At 59.0% G+C, this 17,154-nt stretch overlaps 2 protein-coding genes across 6 annotated transcripts in view; one reads left to right on the forward strand and one right to left on the reverse strand.

The window, feature by feature from the left end:
- EFR3B (EFR3 homolog B) overlaps window positions 1-11,875 on the forward strand; it is a 67,093-nt gene extending 55,218 nt beyond the window's left edge. For 3 of the 5 annotated variants that reach the window (XM_054197117.1, XM_054197119.1, XM_054197120.1), the window contains 12 exons: window positions 829-880; window positions 1,084-1,256; window positions 1,916-1,991; window positions 3,215-3,376; window positions 3,686-3,817; window positions 3,931-3,998; window positions 4,742-4,869; window positions 5,278-5,369; window positions 7,765-7,813; window positions 8,106-8,212; window positions 8,399-8,448; window positions 9,166-11,875. In XM_054197117.1, coding sequence (XP_054053092.1) covers window positions 829-880; window positions 1,084-1,256; window positions 1,916-1,991; window positions 3,215-3,376; window positions 3,686-3,817; window positions 3,931-3,998; window positions 4,742-4,869; window positions 5,278-5,369; window positions 7,765-7,813; window positions 8,106-8,212; window positions 8,399-8,448; window positions 9,166-9,271 — 1,195 coding nt within the window. In that variant the 3' untranslated portion in view covers window positions 9,272-11,875. The remainder of the gene's footprint in view (window positions 1-828; window positions 881-1,083; window positions 1,257-1,915; window positions 1,992-3,214; window positions 3,377-3,685; window positions 3,818-3,930; window positions 3,999-4,741; window positions 4,870-5,277; window positions 5,370-7,764; window positions 7,814-8,105; window positions 8,213-8,398; window positions 8,449-9,165) is intronic. The other 2 variants (XR_008465742.1, XM_054197118.1) reach the window with 2 other exon arrangements.
- A 2,673-nt stretch (window positions 11,876-14,548) lies between these two features.
- POMC (proopiomelanocortin) lies at window positions 14,549-16,378 on the reverse strand. The gene is made up of 2 exons (XM_054195471.1): window positions 16,250-16,378; window positions 14,549-15,169 (listed from the first exon to the last, which is right to left on the reverse strand). The coding sequence occupies exons 1-2, from the start codon at window positions 16,376-16,378 to the stop codon at window positions 14,549-14,551; spliced, it is 750 nt and encodes a 249-aa protein (XP_054051446.1).
- Window positions 16,379-17,154: the final 776 nt, after the last annotated feature.

The raw sequence follows: 17,154 nt of genomic DNA on the forward strand, positions 1-17,154 counted from the left end.
TCCCACTAGATCAGGTTGCTCAGAGCCCCGTCCAGCCTGGCCTTAAAAACTTCCAGGGATGGGGCTTCCACCACCTCTCTGGGCAACCTGTGCCAGTGTCTCACCACCCTCATGGTGAAGAACTTCTTCCTAACGTCCAGTCTGAATCGTCCCATCTCTAGTTTTAATCCATTCCTTCTAGTCCTACTGTTACCTGACATCCTAAAAAGTCCCTCCCCAGCTTTCTCGGAGGCCCCCTTAAGATACTGGTAGGCCACTCGAAGGTCTCCTCGGAGCCTTCTTTTCTCCAGACTGAACAATCCCAACTCTCTCAGCCTGTCCCCATAGGAGAGGTGCTCCAGCCCTCTCATCATCCTCGTGGCCCTTCTCTGGACACGTTCCAGCACGTCCTTATCTCTCTTGTAGTAGGGGCTCCAGAATCGGATGCAGTGCTCCAGGTGGGGTCTCATGAGAGTGGAGTGGAGGGGGAGAATCACCTCCCTCGACCTGCTGGCAACGCTTCTCCTGATGCAGCCCAGGGTACGATTGGCTTTCTGGGCTGCCAGCGCACACTGACGGCTCATGTGGAGCCTCTCATCCACCAGCACCCCCAAGTCCTTCAGGGCTGCTCTCAAGCCAGTCACTGCCCAGCCTGTATCGGTGCTTGGGATTGCCCTGACCAAGATGGAGGACCTTGCACTTGGTCTTGTTGAACTTCATGAGGTTGGCATGGGCCCACCTCTCGACTTGGTCCTGTCCTTTCTGAGGCTTTTCCATCCTTTGGGTAGGGAAGGAGGGTTGCCTTGTTTTCACTTGGCTTTTACCATTTGTTTCTTCTCTCCGTGCCAGGGAGAACCGTAATCGGCTGACACAGATAATGCTCCTGAAGTCTCTCCTCCAGGTATGAATGTGTCACCATCCTCACAGGAGCCCCATGAGACCCCTGGGGGAGCTGAACTTGGGGACCCTCTCCCCTGGGGTGGTTTAGGAAGAGCTCAAACTGTACTTAGTCTTCTCTGCTTGCAATCCCTCTTTCTTGGTGGGTTTTAACCCTCCGCCAAGCAACACTGTCACATTGCCTCCCTTTTTCTTTGATGCTTGCAGGTCTCTGTGGGCTTCCAGTGCAGTAACATGCTCACGGCACTTCCCAGCGCTTTCCTGGACAGGCTCCTCTCCGCAGCCCTCATGGAAGACGCTGAGATCCGCCTCTTTGTCCTCGAGATCCTCATCAGCTTCATTGATCGCCATGGGAACCGGCAGAAATTCTCCACCATCAGGTAGGTCCCCAACGGGGCTGGGACCTGCAGACCCTGCAGAGCGGGCTCGGGAGGGAGATCTGCGGGGCTGGGAGCGCTGTCAGGGTTATCAATAAATCTGGGACCAGTTCTGGGGTCGTTTGGTGCTGCAGATCAGGTCTGCTGAGAGCCAGGTGGGTGGGAGGTCTCTCTCTCATGCCCAGAGGGACGTGGGACCGTGCTGCTGAGTGTCACTGTGGTTAGCCAGTGGTGCCAGGAGGATGTGTGGGAGCAATAACCTCCTCGAGTGGGTTCATCCACTGCGTTGCGTCCCCAGGGATAGGCCTGCTGGGCGGTGGTGTTGTCCATGCTGCGTTACCTTGGAAGAAGGTGACTCTAATCCCAGATGGAAACATCTCCATGGGTTCTGCTGTGGTCCTGCTGCTCCACTTTGCTCGCACGCTTCTTTGTCAGCTTGCCTTTGTGTCCCTGAGCGCCACTGACTTGAAATCATGTGGTGATTTGGCTCAGTATTCTTAAATATCGGAATTGCTAAGTGGGTTTTAAAAGCCACCTTTAGTTTCCCCCCTCGGTTACCCCCAGACAACTCATTCCTGGCCAGCAGCTCCGCAGGTGTGTGGCAATCACGCCTCCTCCCTCCGGTGTCTGAGTTTTCCCTTCCCTTTGGCCTTTCCTTGCAGCACCATCAGCGACATCTCGGTCCTGAAGCTGAAAGTGGACAAATGCTCGCGCCAAGATACTGTCTTCATGAAGAAGGTAGTGTCAGGGTCTGGGTCAAGCTGTCCTGGTGCAGACCGGTGTGAGGAGTGTGCCTCTGTTTCCCCAAGTCACGCTGAGTCTTTGTGTACCGCCATGCCTCTAACCCTGGGGATGTCCCTGGGAAAAGCCAGTGGGAGTCAATCTCCATCAGTGCTTCGTGTCTGGGGCTTTCTAGACTCCTAAATCATAGAATCCCAGAATAGTTGGGGTGGGAAGGGACCCTAAAGCCCACCCAGTGCCACCCCCTGCCCTGGGCAGGGACACCTCCCATCAGCCCAGGTTGCTCCAAGCCCCGGCCAACCTGGCCTTGAACCCCTCCAGGGATGGGGCAGCCACAGCTTCTCTGGGCAACCTGGGCCAGGGGCTCACCCCCCTCACACCAAAGAATTTCTTCCCAATATCTCATCTCAATCCCCCCTCTTCCAGTGTAAAACCCTTCCCCCTCGTCCCACGGCTCCCCTCCCTGCTCCAGAGTCCCTCCCAGCTTTCCTGGAGCCCCTTGAGGGACTGGCAGGGGCTGGAAGGTCTCCGCGGAACCTTCTCGTCCCCCTACTATTTGCCCCAAGGAATGAGTACCCCAGGATGTGCTGGCATCCCAAAAGCTATTTATCAAGTGGCTTTTGAAGTTGCCTGATTTTATTTATTTTTCTTTCCCCCCACTACCTCCTTAAAACACTTCCAGGGTGGTGCAAACTCCTCTGGAGCCAACTTGAGGCCAAGATGGGAGCAGTTTGTCACCTTGCGCACGGCCGGGAGCAGCGATGCAGCCCCCAAAACTGTCGCAGAGCTGTGTTTCCCTCGCAGCAGCCCGTGCCCTGCGCGGTCCCATGCCCTGCTGTCAAAGCAATGTGTCTCAGGGCCTTATTTTCCCGCCGTAGTCCGAGCTGTGATTTCTCTAATGCTTCTGCAACAGAGGCATCCCTTCCCTGGGCTCGGTGCTGCGAGTTCTGTTTGCCAGCCCTGGGCTCTGCTGTTGGACCTGCCGGTGCCTCTTCTCCATCAGGGTCCAGCATCAAATGATGAAACACCACCTGATAGTCACACCTCGCTCTCCGTGGGGCTTTTTGTTTGTTTGTTTGGTGACCAGAGGAGCTCTGCTCCCTCCCATGTGGATGGAAACCCCTTTGCTGGGCCCTGCTACTTTTCTTCCTCTGCGTTGATGGCAGCGTTGCTCGTAGGGGATGCTCAGGAGGTGACCGCATCCCTCCGTGTCCCCACAGCATGGTCAGCAGCTCTACCGGCACATCTACCTGATATGCAAGGAGGAGAGCAACGTGCAGGCTCACTACGAGGCACTCTACAGCATGCTGATGCTCATCAGCATCGAGCTGGCTAACGAGGAGGTCATGGTGGACCTCATCCGCCTGGTGCTGGCGGTGCAGGTAGGCAGGGGGGAGCTGGGGGTGCTCAGCACCATGGGGCGGGTGGGCTGCCATGCGATGGGGTGGGAAGGAGACTTGTTTTGGAGTTGGGGGTCTCTGAGGAAGTGGGATGCAAGTGCATCATCTGCTCTGAGCTTCTCCCACCATGGTGGGATCAGACCAACACACCAGGGAGAGACCTCGCCTTGACAGCCTCTGCCAAGCTCCAAAAGTTGGGATGTTTCTGGGGAAGGTGGTGCCACGAGGTGGATGGGGACCACGCTGGGACCTTGTCCATCCTCAGCTCATGGGGCTGTGTCTCTGCTGCAGGAGATCGCCCAGATCAACGAGGATAACTTGACGGCGTACAACCGCTGCGCGCTCTTCGCCCTCGGTGCAGCTTACCTGAACCTCATCAGCCAGCTCACCACCGTGCCCACCTTCTGCCAGCACATCCACGAGGTGCGAAGATGGGGCTGGGGACGGGGCTGGAGCCTTGTCCGTGGCAGCTCTGGCATCGGCTTTCCTGGCCACCCATGTGGGTTTGAGCTTGGCTCCTTGCTTGTCTTCTACAGGTCATCCAGATGCGGCAGAAGGAAGCTCCCTATCTGCTCCCTGAAGATGTCTTTGTGGAGAGACCCAGGTAAGAGTTTGGAAAATACCTTCTTCCCTGCTCCTGAGGGATTGGCATCCATAAGCTCGTGGGCAGTAATGGGTTTATCAGCCCTTCGCTTGCCCGTGTTTGTCCCCTTTCCCATCTGGGGATGGCACAGTGGGAAGGACATCGAGTGGTTTTCAGCCTGTTTAGAATCTGAGGAGGGTTCCATGCAGCCAGGGGAGGGGGTGGCCACCACGGCTTGTGCTCTCAACCAGCCAAATGCCAGGATCAGCCCCAGTGGCTGATCCCTTCCCCTCCCTGGCAGCAGGATGGCTTTGGATCTGGTATATCATCCCGCTGCTCTGCCGTGCCACCAGTTCAAGGGTGCCTGCTGCCTGCTGAGCATCCCCAGGCCAAGGCTGGCTGGGCTGGCCCATCCCTGCTGGCCCAGCCTTGTCACGCTTGGTGGTCACATTTGGTGGTGAGGTCCCTGATGGACACACTGCCCCCACTGAGTGCCACTGCTCTCTGGAGACATTCCCTAGCTCAGGCTGGTCCTTCCTGAGCGCATCCGTATCCTCCGTGATGGGTTGAGAGCTCTTCTGGGGCACGGTTCCCCTAGCAGGGGAGATCATAGAATCATCGAATCATCATTTAGGTTGGAAAAGACCCTTGGGATCACTGAGTCCAACCATCAACCCCACTCTACAGAGTTCTTCCCTACACCATATCCCCCAACACCACATCTAAACGAGTCTTGCTCCATTGGTTCTTCTCTACCTCCATAGGTTGAGCAAGAGCCTTGACCGCCTCGGCCCAGAGGTCTTCTTCTGGCAGAGCAAGATCAGCGAGGTTCTGGGCGGCAGTGGCTACAACTCGGACCGACTCAGCACGCCCTACATCCCCCAGCTGACGGGTACGCAGCATGCCGGGGCATCCCGGAGAGCTGGGAGGGGAGGAAACTGGTCCCTTGCTCTGCACAGTTATGGGGTTGTGAAGTCCTTTGTCCTGCACGTGGGCCTGTTGGTTTTCTGCCCCGCTTTAGAGGTGTAGCCTTGGGGAAACTGAGGCACAAAGCAGTGAATCAGAAGCTTCCTGGGGTTGCCACATGCGTGGCTGGCCGGATGGAAGGAGCCATGAAGGCCACTGGGCTTGACCCAGTCCTCAGTTCTGCTGGTTTGGATGATTTTGCGTCAATGGCTTGGAGGGACTGCTACCCCGGGGATGGGATGTGAGGCCATTTTCCCTGGGGGCTCCCCGTGCTCGCCCCGCTGCCCCCGAGGTGGCTGCGATTAACTCTTCTGCCCTTTCTCCTCCTCCCCAGATGAAGATCGCTTGTCCAAGAGGAAGAGCATCGGCGAGACCATTTCCCTGCAGGTGGAGGTGGAGTCGAGAAACAGTCCCGAGCGAGAGCAGGTACCGTGTTACGCCAAGGGCTGCGTCATCCCTTCGGCACCGCGTGCTTTTAGCAGCCTGGCAGCGTGCGGTTAAGCCCTCTCTAATTCTTCGTTTGGCTGCATGCGTAATTGCTCCGCTGGCTTCAAGCTCATAACTCGGCCCTGGCGTGTCTGGCAGCGAGCAGGGTCGGGAAGAGCCCGACTCCCCCTGATGCTCCACTCCAGGTGTGACAGGTCCCGGTCTCCAAGGGGAGTGTGGTGGGGTGGCCCTGGCTGGACACCAGGCTGGTTGTCCCCTCCTCAGCTGGGCAGGGGAGAGAAGATACAACAAAAGGCTGGTGGGTTGAGATAAGGGCACGGAGATCACTCACCAGTTGCCATCATGGGCAAAACAGACTCAACTCAGGGAAATTAATTTAATTTCTTGCCAATCAAACCAAAGTAAGGTAATGAGAAATAAAAACTGAATCTTAAAACACCTTCCCCCACCTCTCACTTCTTCCCGGGCTCAACTCCGCTCCCCATTTCTCTCCCTCCTCCCCCCGAGTGGCGCAGGGGGATGAGAACGGGGGCTGTGGTCAGTCCCTCACACCTTGTCTCTGCCGCTCCTCCCTCCTCAGGGGAGGACTCCTCACACTCTGCCCCGGCTCCAGCCTGGGGTCCCTCCCGTGGGAGACAGTTCTCCATGAACTTCTCCAGTGCGAGTCCTTCCCATGGGCTGCAGTTCTTCACCAACTGCTCCGGCATGGGTCCTTCCATGGGGTCACAAGTCCTGCCAGCAAACCTGCTCCAGCACAGGCTTCCTACGGGCTCACAGCCTCCTTCGGGCATCCCCCTGCTCTGGCGTGGGGTCCTCCATGGGGTGCAGGGGGATCTCTGCTCCACCGTGGACCTCCATGGGCTGCAGGGGGATCTCTGCTCCACCGTGGACCTCCATGGGCTGCAGGTGGATCTCTGCTCCACCATGGACCTCCATGGGCTGCAGGGGGATCTCTGCTCCACCGTGGACCTCCATGGGCTGCAGGGGGATCTCTGCTCTACCGTGGACCTCCATGGGCTGCAGGGGGATCTCTGCTCTACCGTGGACCTCCATGGGCTGCAGGGGGATCTCTGCTCCACCGTGGACCTCCATGGGCTGCAGGGGGATCTCTGCTCCACCGTGGACCTCCATGGGGTGCAGGGGGATCTCCGCTCCACCGTGGACCTCCATGGGGTGCAGGGGGATCTCTGCTCCACTGTGGACCTCCATGGGGTGCAGGGGGATCTCTGCTCCACTGTGGACCTCCATGGGGTGCAGGGGGATCTCTGCTCCACTGTGGACCTCCATGGGGTGCAGCGGGATATCTCGTCCACCGTGGAGCTCCACAGGCTGCAGGAGGAGTATCCGCTCCACCATGGACCTCCACGGGCTGCAGGGGAATATGAGCTCAGCCATGGACCTCCATGGGCTGCAGGGGGAGTATCTGCTCCACCGTGGACCTCCATGGGCTGCAGGGGGATCTCTGCTCCACTGTGGACCTCCATGGGCTGCAGCGGGATATCTCCTCCACCGTGGAGCTCCACAGGCTGCAGGAGGAGTATCCGCTCCACCGTGGACCTCCACAGGCTGCAGGAGGAGTATCCGCTCCACCGTGGACCTCCACGGGCTGCAGGGGAATATGAGCTCAGCCATGGACCTCCATGGGCTGCAGGGGGAGTATCTGCTCCACCGTGGACCTCCATAGCCTGCAGGTGGATCTCTGCTCCACCGTAGACCTCCAATGGGCTGTAGGGGGACCCTGCACGGGCCCACCATGGGCTTCACCACATGCTGCAGGGGAATCTCCCCTCCAGCACCTGGAGCACCTCCTCCCCCTCCTCCTTCACTGCCCTTAGTGTCAGCAGAGTTGTTGCTCTCACATCTTCTCATTCCTCTCTCTGGCTGCTGTTCCACAGGGTTCTTCTTCCCCCCTTCTTACCTATGTTCTCCCAGAGATGCTGCCACCATCGCTGATGGGCTCAGCCTTGGCCAGTGGTGGGTCCTTCTTGGAGCTGGCTGGCATTGGCTCTATCGGACATGGTGGAAGCTTCTAGCATCTTCCCAGAAGCCACCCCTGTAGCCCTCCCCCTACCAAAACCTTGCCATGCAAACCCAATACAAGGAGCCACCCGTCAGCAAGGGTCTCCCGCTGCTGTTTGCATGGCAAATCTTTATTTTCGGGGAGCTGTAAGGGCTGGTTAGTCCAGCCTGGAAAAAAAAAAAACCCAAAACATTTAAAAAGTTCTGTTTGCCAGGACAGATATCCCTGATCTTTGAAGACAGAGTGTGTTTTGGTGCAGGAATCCACCCGGGACATTGGTTCGGGGTTGTTGTGATCCCAGAAGGTTGTCCTGTGCTGTGGGTTGAGCCTCGTCTGCTTTTCCCCTTCCTTTAGAGAGCACCAGCGGAAGAGATCACGTACGAGACGCTGAAGAAGGCGATAGGTAAGTGAGGGAGCCAGGAGAGGTTGGCGTGGCGCGTATGTGTGGGTGCTGCCACCCCTGTGTGTGTGCACACCACGGGGGGATGTGTCCCCAGCCATGGGAGCATTGCACCCGGGTCACGGGGTGGCTCTGCCTGGTGTCCCCAGGGGGGTTAGTCCCAAAGCGAGAGGTTGGAGACCTTCCTCTTGGCTTCCTAGTGATGCCCAATGCTGTCTGCTGGGGAGGTGGGGATGAGGCATGGGGTGGCCTCTGTGGGTGGGGAGCAGTGAGAGCCATGTCCCCTTTGCTTCAGTAGACAGTGTCGCCGTGGAGGAGCAGGAGCGGGAGCGGAGGCGGCAAGTGGTGGAGAAATTCCAGAAAGCCCCGTTCGAGGAGATCGCCGCCCACTGCGGTGCCCGGGTGAGTCGGGGCTGAACAACTCTAAATCCCCACGGCTGCTCTGCTGGGGAGAGGGGGACGGTGACGATGCGGCTCTGAGTTTCACCAGGCCACCTTCTCTGGTGACCGGGGTGTTCGTCCCCTTCGCACCGCTGTGGTCCCCAGGGTGCAGCCCCGCTGATAACGGCCTCTGTGTCTGTCTTACAGGCGACGCTGCTGCAGAGCAAACTCAACCAGATCTTCGAGATCACCATACGGTGAGTTGGGGCCACAGCCGAGCATGCGGTGACAAGCCTGAGGTGCCTGACTACAAGGCCAGCGCTGGCCGTGGGGCAGCAGGACCCACATGCGTCTCCCATCAAGGAGGTTTCATAGCCCCTCTGCTGGGAGGACAGGCTGAGAGAGCTGGGGAGGTTCAGCCTGGAGAAGAGAAGGCTCCACGGAGACCTTCCAGCCCCTGCCAGTCCCTAAAGGGGCTCCAGGAAAGCTGGGGAGGGACTCTGGAGCAGGGAGGGGAGCCATGGGACGAGGGGGAAGGGTTTTACACTGGAAGAGGGGAGATTGAGATGAGATACTGGGAAGAAATTCTTTGGTGTGAGGGGGGTGAGCCCCTGGCCCAGGTTGCCCAGAGAAGCTGTGGCTGCCCCATCCCTGGAGGGGTTCAAGGCCAGGTTGGCCGGGGCTTGGAGCAACCTGGTCTGGTGGGAGGTGTCCCTGCCCAGGGCAGGGGGTGGCACTGGGTGGGCTTTAAGGTCCCTTCCCACCCAAACTATTCTGTGATTCTATGAATCTCTGTGCTGGGGATGGGGTCTTTGCGGTGACAGAGGGGACAAGCTGCTGGGAGCAGCCTCTAGTTTATTTGCCCCAGTTCCCCTCTGCTGTGGTGGCACTGGGAGACCTGTAACAGTGCAGGAACGCCCATTTTCTCACCAAACCTCTCTGTAACCGACCTCCTTCCATCTCTTGTGTTTCAGGCCACCGCCAAGCCCCTCCGGCACCATCACGGCCGCCTACGGCCAGCCCCAAAACCACTCCATCCCGGTGTACGAGATGAAGTTCCCGGACCTGTGCGTGTACTGAAGGTGGCCGTGGTGACAGGACAGGGCCACCGCTCGCACCGACGGGGAATGACTACGGACCCTGCGGGGAGAGCATCCTCGTGCCGGACGGGTGGGGACGCGGACACCGAGGTCACCCCAAGATTCGTTGGCGCCCCAAACCCGTCTCCCGTACTTTATTTTGTGACTTTCTGCCTCCGCGGCCACCTTTTGCAGCGGTTGGTGGTGCAGGAGGCTTCGTGGCGCAGCGGGAGGTGGGGAGGTGCTGGGACCTCCCTCTCCCGTTTCTTATTTTGGAGAGGGGAGAGGAGAGATGCTCCGGCTCTGGGCAGAGCGCGTTGGGCGTATACGTCTTCCCGGCATAAAGCAAACCCCTTCCCTGGGGGAATCCCTCCCCGTGTCGTCTGTCGGCCACGTCCGGAGCCCCTGGCGAGGGGCAGGGCTGAAGCTGGGGGGGGTGTCGAAGGCAGGAGGGGGTCTGGGGCCAGAGCTGGTGCTTGAGGCAGGTCGCTGGAGAGGGTACGGTGCCCACCTCCGGCTCCTGGCCTGTGAGCCTGCATCTTCCCATAGCTCCATCATCGCGCGGCCACTTCCCACGGGCGCTTCAAGGTGCCCCCGTGCCCTGGACCGAGGGCTCGCCCAGTGCAGGATGAGGGTGGGCATCGTCCCATCCCAGTATGGGGCCACACAGCTGCCTGGCTGGTTCCAGGCCACTTGAAAATACGGTTTGTTTGGGAAAACCCACTTTTTGGGGGGGGCGGCGGGGAAACCCACAAATGCCTCTCGCCTGGGGCGTGCGCAGGCTGGTGCGCCGGGCAAGCGGTGGGACACCCGGCGCAGTGACACGAGGCACGAGCAACCGCCCTGCTGGGGCATATTAACACGTTCACCCACTCTTTTCATATTTTTGGGTTGGGTTTTCACAGTTTTGGGGGTTTCCGTCTCAAAGAAATAATTATTCTATTTATTTATTTATTTTTTCAAAAGCAGAATCACTTGGGCAAAGTCCAGTCCTACATCAGCTGAGCCGTAACCACAAAGAAACCCCCGTGCCGCTGGAAATAGCTGCCGTGAGAGGTGTTTGACGGGGTGCACCCCGCAGACCCCGCGTCCGGCGGGCCGCGGATCGCGCCTCCTGCAATAGGATAAAACCGGAGCTGGGTTGGGGGCGGCGGGGAGGGGGGAAGATGGAGCTTTAGAGACGTGTTGGGAAATCGTGGCTCCTCCCGAGGTCGGAATGGTAGGGATGGAGAAGAAAGGTCGCCTGGGGGTGTTTGCGGGGTCTTTCTTGCTCCCAAACGCCTTTCGAGCGCGCTACGGCTGTTCGCGAGGCGAGCTTGGGCGCGCTGCGCCATCAGACAGGCGCTGCCTGGGGGTCCCTGGGGGTCTCTCCTGCAGCCCCTTCCCCCAGGCCGGACACGCTGCTCCCGTCCTTCCCCCGTGAAGAGGCACCGAAGGGTGTAACGCTGGAGACGTGGGAGCTGCTCTTGCACCGGGACAGCAGGGAAATGCGGCTGCTCGGCGTCGCACCGGCTCCGTGTCCCGCTGCCACGACCCGTTTCCCTCGCTGCGGATCTTCAGGCGGTTATTTTAAGCTGTAATTACACATTACCATCCCTTTTATTTTTTTTTTTTCCCTTTTTTTTTTTTTTTCCCCCCTCTCCCCTCGGGTGGCGGATACAGTTGGCGATTGCCCCGAGGTCACCGCTTGTTTGCGCGGCCATGCTGTAATCCGGGTTTAGGAAATGATCTAGCTTAGGAGGACAGGAAAAACAAGGGTTTATTTCGGTCCCTGGGCTGGATCACGGCACTGTCCCACTGGCCTGGGGCTCTGCCTGTGCCCGCCCGGTGCCTGAGGCTCTCCCCTTGCTGCTGCCTCTCCTCAGGGTCCCCACGTGTCTCCGTCCCCTGTCCCCAAACCCTTTTTGCTCCCTGGGTTCTGTCGGAGCCCGAGTTTTGGCTGAGGCAGGTTTTGGGATCGGCAGCGGGAACGCGGAATGGGCCGCTCGGGGAAGGAGGGGTTGCTCCCGTGGCCGTTCTAATGAAAAGCACTAAAAAAGCACTAAAAAATTTTAAAAAAAAGCAATTACCCCCCTCCCCCCCTGCCAAAATTGTGTGTCCGTGGGAAAACGCATCCAAAACTCTTCAAAACCACAAAGAAGGTGGGAAGATGAGCACAAGTGTGCGAGGACTTGGGGACCCGCGGGGACACCACACCTCAGGGTGCCCGTCATCCCTTTTGGGGCAGAAAATACCCTTGGCCTCCGCTCCCGGGGCCAGCCCCCGCGCCCTCCGGTCCCAATGCTCCCACGGGACCTGGCAGCGGGACCCGGGCTGTCACCTCCCGGCTGGCCCCGTCCCCCAGCATGTCTCACCACGGCCCCTCCGCATTTTGGGACCCAAACCTGTAAATGTGCCCCCCCCCGCCCCCGACACACACACATGGTGTAAGTGACCTGTTTGTACATCCCGTTTAGTTTAGATACTTGTGGACGTAGAGACGACAAAGTATATTTCTATAAAGTCGGCGGTTTAGGTGCATGTGTGCGTTTCCGTCTCTGTATTTCGGAGCACTGTGGCGTTTGCGTCTGTCGCCGAGGGCAGAGGAGGGGGGAGCGGGTTGTTAAAAAGGGCCAAGAAGCCCCCGGTATTTTCAAACGCAGCGTCTTAACGCCCTTTTCAAATAAATGTTGATGTTGCCACCTTCGGGGGTCTGCAGTCTTGGCGTGTTCACGGCACCCAGGCACCCTCTTTCTGCTCTGGGAGAGGAAAAATGGGTGGTTGCTGGAGAAGGGAGGCATGTGGTGAGGAGGAGGATGGTCTGGGCTGTGGACAAGCTTCCTTCCCCCAGCTCTGTGCCCAGCATCCCACACAAACTGGGCTTCATCTTCATCACCCTTTAAAATTGAGTATTTCCAACATTTTTTCCCCCCTGGCCTGCAGAAGTTCCCTGGGGAAAAGTCTGGGTTTCTACTCACGGTGCGCAGGAATGAGCGCAGACCCACCTGCCAAGGCCAAAAATAGGAAAGAAAACACCCGGAAAGCTATTTGAGGGGCCAAAATGTAGACGGTGCACACCGTGCCATGGGTGCTCCAGCCACGCACGTGCTGCACCAGCATCCCCTCAGCTCCTCGTGGTGTTAAGGATGGACGCAGGACATCACGATGTAGGATGATGTAGGGTTGGAGGAGGGGAAAGCACTAATATGAGCCCTGTTTTACTTTAACGATACTTCCACCATGTTATACCAAATAAATGGGGATGCGCAACCCTGTGCAACGTAATCCCGCTCCTGGATGGTGGTGGGTCTGTCCCACTGGGGCATCTGCAGCTCTTCTGCACGTGCTTTCCAGCCTTGGGTGGAGCGGGAGGAGGTGGGAAGCACAAAGCCAGCACGCGGGGTCAGCATTGTGATATTAATGCCAGTGTTTTGCCGCCTGGGAAGCATGGAAAAGGGGGAATGGGCATGGTTTGGCAGCAAGAAGGTGTTAGTTGGGCAGAGGTGATCAAGGTTTGCTTCCCCATGAAACTGGTTTTAGAGTCGCAGAATCACAGAATTGCCCAGGTTGGAAGGGACCTTTCAGATCATCGAGTCCAACCATCAACCCAACCCTGCCAAGGCCACCACTACCCCATGGCCCTCAGCACCACGTCTGCCCGGCTTTTCAATCCCTCCAGGGATGGCGACTCCACCACTGCCCTGGGCAGCCTCTTCCAATGCTTCACAACCCTTTCCAGGAGGAAATTGTTCCCAATATCCATCCTAAACCTCCCCTGGTGCAACTTGAGGCTGTTTCCTCTTGTGCCAGGGCCTGTTCCTTGGGAGAAGAGCCCGACCCCCCCTGGCTACCCCCTCCTTTCAGGGAGCTGTAGAGAGCGAGAAGGTCTCCCCTCAGCCCCCTCTTCTCCAGGCTGAACACCCCCAGCTCCCTCAGCCGCTCCTCACCAGACTTGTGCTCCAGACCCCTCACCAGCTCCGTTGCCCTTCTCTGGACACGCTCCAGCCCCTCAAGGTCTTTCTTGGCGTGAGGGGCCCCAAACTGGACACAGCCCTCGAGGTGGGGCCTCCCCAGTGCCCAGTCCAGGGGGACGGTCACTGCCCCACTCCTGCTGGCCACACTAGTGCTGACACAGGCCAGGATGCTGGTGGCCTCCTTGGCCACCTGGGCACACTGCTGGCTCATATTCAGCCGCTGTCGACCAACACCCCCAGGTCCTTTTCCGCAGGCAGCTCTCCAGCCACTCTGCCCCAGCCTGGAGCGTCCCTGGGGTTGGTGTGACCCAAGGGCAGGACCCGGCACTTGTTGAACCTCTCACACCATTGGCCTCGGCCCATCCATCCCTAAAACTATAAAATTTTCAACCCGACCTCCTCCTCAGCACCCCACCCCAAGGCACCCGCCACCCGACCTGCCCTTCCTGCTTCACCACAGGAGTTACCAGCATGACTTTAGAAATAACGAAGCTCTCCCTAGTACCCGGGCTCTTCAGCGTTATCATTTCATGGGGAATTAACGAGTTTACCTGGGCGGTGGGTGCTGGGGGAGCCCGACTCCATCCCTTCCCTCCTTGGGACAGCACCCAGAGGATGCCACATTTTCCCGTCCTGCCAGCACACCTCGTCATCCCATGTCACGTCGGGGGGTGGCCCCTCTCCGGGACCAAAACATGCTCTGCTGGGACGCGCTGGAGCCGGCCCCTGCCAAAATGCAGCCCCCGGTGCCCTCCCCAGGCTGGCTGCAGCGAGCCCAGGTGTGCCGGAGCCCGATGACCGGCCCCTGCGAAGCTCCCAAACTAAGGTGCAAAATTATTCTTTCTCCCTCCCCAGCACTTTCCCAGCCATTCTTTAACCCCCAGCTGCAGGATTTTACTTCGCAGTTAGTTTTTTTCTGCCCCTTTTACAAGCACCAGGCACCCCCAGAGACGTTGCCCACACCTGCTCAGCTTGTGAAAAAAAATATGTATTATTGTTATTATTATTATTATTATTTTTTATTTTTTTTTTAGAATTCTTTTAATCCGTCATTTACAGTATTGTACAGCTCAGTGAAAATATATGAAAATCATCCGGCGTGCTCCAAACCGGGCATCGTCCCCGCTCCCCGCGCGTGTCCGGCAGGTGCGTCGGAGCGGTTGACGCCTTTATCCCACCCAGTGAAACCCGGGAGCGGACCCCTTCGGAGTACTAATTAAGAAGGACATAACGAGCGATCTCTAAGTGAAACACATGCCAGCGGGACGCTAAAGCTTAGGGGGGGGCACGGCGGCGGGGGCGGGTGCCCCTCGGGCTCTCCCCCATCACTGCCCCTTCTTGTAGGCGCTTTTGATGATGGCGTTTTTGAAGAGAGTCACTAGAGGGGTCTGGCTGTGCTCCGAGGTCATGAAGCCCCCGTAGCGCTTGTCCTTCAAGGGCGCCTGCCAGCGGAAATGGCGCATGCGGTAGGAGCCGCCGGCCTTCTTCTCCTCCTGGCCTTCCTCCTCCTTCTCCTCCTCGGCGCCGCCGAGCGCCAGCTCCCTCCTGAACTCCAGCGGGTAGCTCTCGGCCGACTCTTCCTCCACCCCGTTGGGGTAGACCTTGATGGGTCTCCTCTTGCGCCCCACCGGCTTCCCCCAGCGGAAGTGCTCCATGGAGTAGGAGCGCTTGCCTTCCTCCCGCTCCAGCCCCGTTCGCTCCTCTTCCTCCCAGTGGGACGGCGGGGCGGCGGGCAGTGATGCCGGCGGGGGGTTGCCCCCTGCCTCCTCCTCCCGTTTGTGCCCCCCGCTGCCGCCGCTGCTGCTGTTCCTCCGGCCAAACTTGTTCCAGCGAAAGTGGCTCATGACGTACTTGCGGATGCTCTCGGAGAGGGGCTGGAGGTGCCCGTTCCCCGGGTAGACGGGTGCCTCGGCCGACAGGTCGGCTCTGCACGCCATGGTGCACGCCTGCATGGAATCACAGAGTCACAGACCAGTTTGGGTCAGAAGGGACCTTAAAGATCACCTAGTTCCAAGTCCCCTGCCCTGGGCAGGGACACCTCCCACCAGCCCAGGTTGCTCCAAGCCCCGGCCAACCTGGCCTTGAACCCCTCCAGGGATGGGGCAGCCACAGCTTCTCTGGGCAACCTGGGCCAGGGGCTCACCCCCCTCACACCAAACAATTTCTTCCCAATAGCTCATCTCAATCTCCCCTCTTCCAGTGTAAAACCCTTCCCCCTCGTCCCATGGCTCCCCTCCCTGCTCCAGAGTCCCTCCCCAGCTTTCCTGGAGCCCCTTGAGGGACTGGCAGGGGCTGGAAGGTCTCCGCGGAGCCTTCTCTTCTCCAGGCTGAACCCCCCCAGCTCTCTCAGCCTGTCCTCCCAGCAGAGGGGCTCCAGCCCTCCCAGCATCTCCGGGGCCTCCTCTGGCCCTGCTCCAACGCTCCGTGTCCTTCTGATATCAGGGGCTCTAGAGCTGGAGGTGGTGAGCATGGCCGGGAGGGGTGAGATACATGGAAAAGGTGAGGACACGGTCAGGTGTCCCCCGGGGGGGTTGATTGCACAGAGTGGGATGTTTCACAAGTTGATTTCATGCTTGTGCCCCACTGAGGTCCCCATGTCACCCCCTTGGACCTTCAAGGGCTGAGCCCGGAGCATGGTGTCCAGGCACCAAACCATCCCTGGGTGGTTGGAAACAGTGCCGGGGAGGGGGGACAGTCCCCACTGTGGGGTCCCTGGAGCAAACTCAGCCAGGTGACCCCCTGCACCATCCTGTCACCACCACCCCCTGCAATGCACCTGTGTAAATCCGATACCCAAATTGCTGGTTCATCCCCTGCAAGCTCAAAAAGTTTATTTTACCATCATCCCCCAGGGTGAAGCCAGGAGGCAGAAGCCCACCGAAACCCAGGGGTGACGGGGTCCAAAGCATCACCCCAGCTTGAGGCGGGTCACCCCACGGCGATGGCATCACCTCCACACCCCAGCCCACCGCCCCGGTCCCTGGAGGGGGGTCAGGAACCAAAGCAGTCCCCGTCGCCGAGCTCACCAGAACGCTGGCCTCGCTGGCGAGGTCCTGGCATTTGCTGCTCTCCCAGCAGGGGCCGCTGGCACCGGCGGGGGGCCAGAGCAGCAGCCCCAGCGCCAGGGGCAGGACGCTCCACAGCGCGCTCACCATCCTGGCTGGGGACACCGGGCTGGCAGGAGGGATGCGAGGGGCTGCGGGCCCACAGACCGTGCAGGAGCTATGGGGAAACAAAGGGAAAAAAACAAAACCGACCTATTTTTTATTTTTTTTTTTTTTTGCCTTCGGGAGAGTCTAAACACTTTCCTTGGTGCGTCCACCTTACCCGTTCCCTTTTTGAAGTCGCCTCTGTCGGGGTTGCAGGAGAGGGGTCCCCCACCTGCCCCTTCCCCTGCCTGTCCCCGTCCCCCGGGAGATGCATTAGTGCCACAAAATTCTTCTTCTACCAAGCTTTCCTCCCCCTTCAAGCTCATTGCACAGGGATGCTCCCCCCTACACCCCAGGAGGATGGGGGTGAGTTTGCCGGAGGAGAAACTGAGGCACAGAAAAGGGAAGGCAGAAGCCGAGGCTGCCTCCCTGCCTGCACCTGCCTTGCTCGGCTCCTGCTCGGCCGCTCCAAAAAATGGCCAATGTTTCCCCTCTACCTCTTCCTTTTGCCTCCCCCACCGAAAGGCTTCCCTCCGGAGCCCAGGTCTTTTGTCGCCGCTCCCGTAGGTGACAACCGCTGTCGGCGGGGATTGCTGCCGCCTCCTGAGAACCCCATAAAGATGAGTGATGCCGCAAGGGGAAAGCCGTCTTCAGGTTTCATCCCTTGCCAACCACTCGCGGCTTGCGAGACGATTCCTCTAAAAAATAACACGCTCCCTCCTAACCTGTCCTGCGATGCCCCTCGGGCAGCTGCAAAACTCCTGCGGGGTGGGAGACACAAC

Source organism: Rissa tridactyla, chromosome 3 (genome assembly GCF_028500815.1).
Source record: "Rissa tridactyla isolate bRisTri1 chromosome 3, bRisTri1.patW.cur.20221130, whole genome shotgun sequence".
Classification (NCBI taxonomy): Eukaryota; Metazoa; Chordata; class Aves; order Charadriiformes; family Laridae; genus Rissa; species Rissa tridactyla.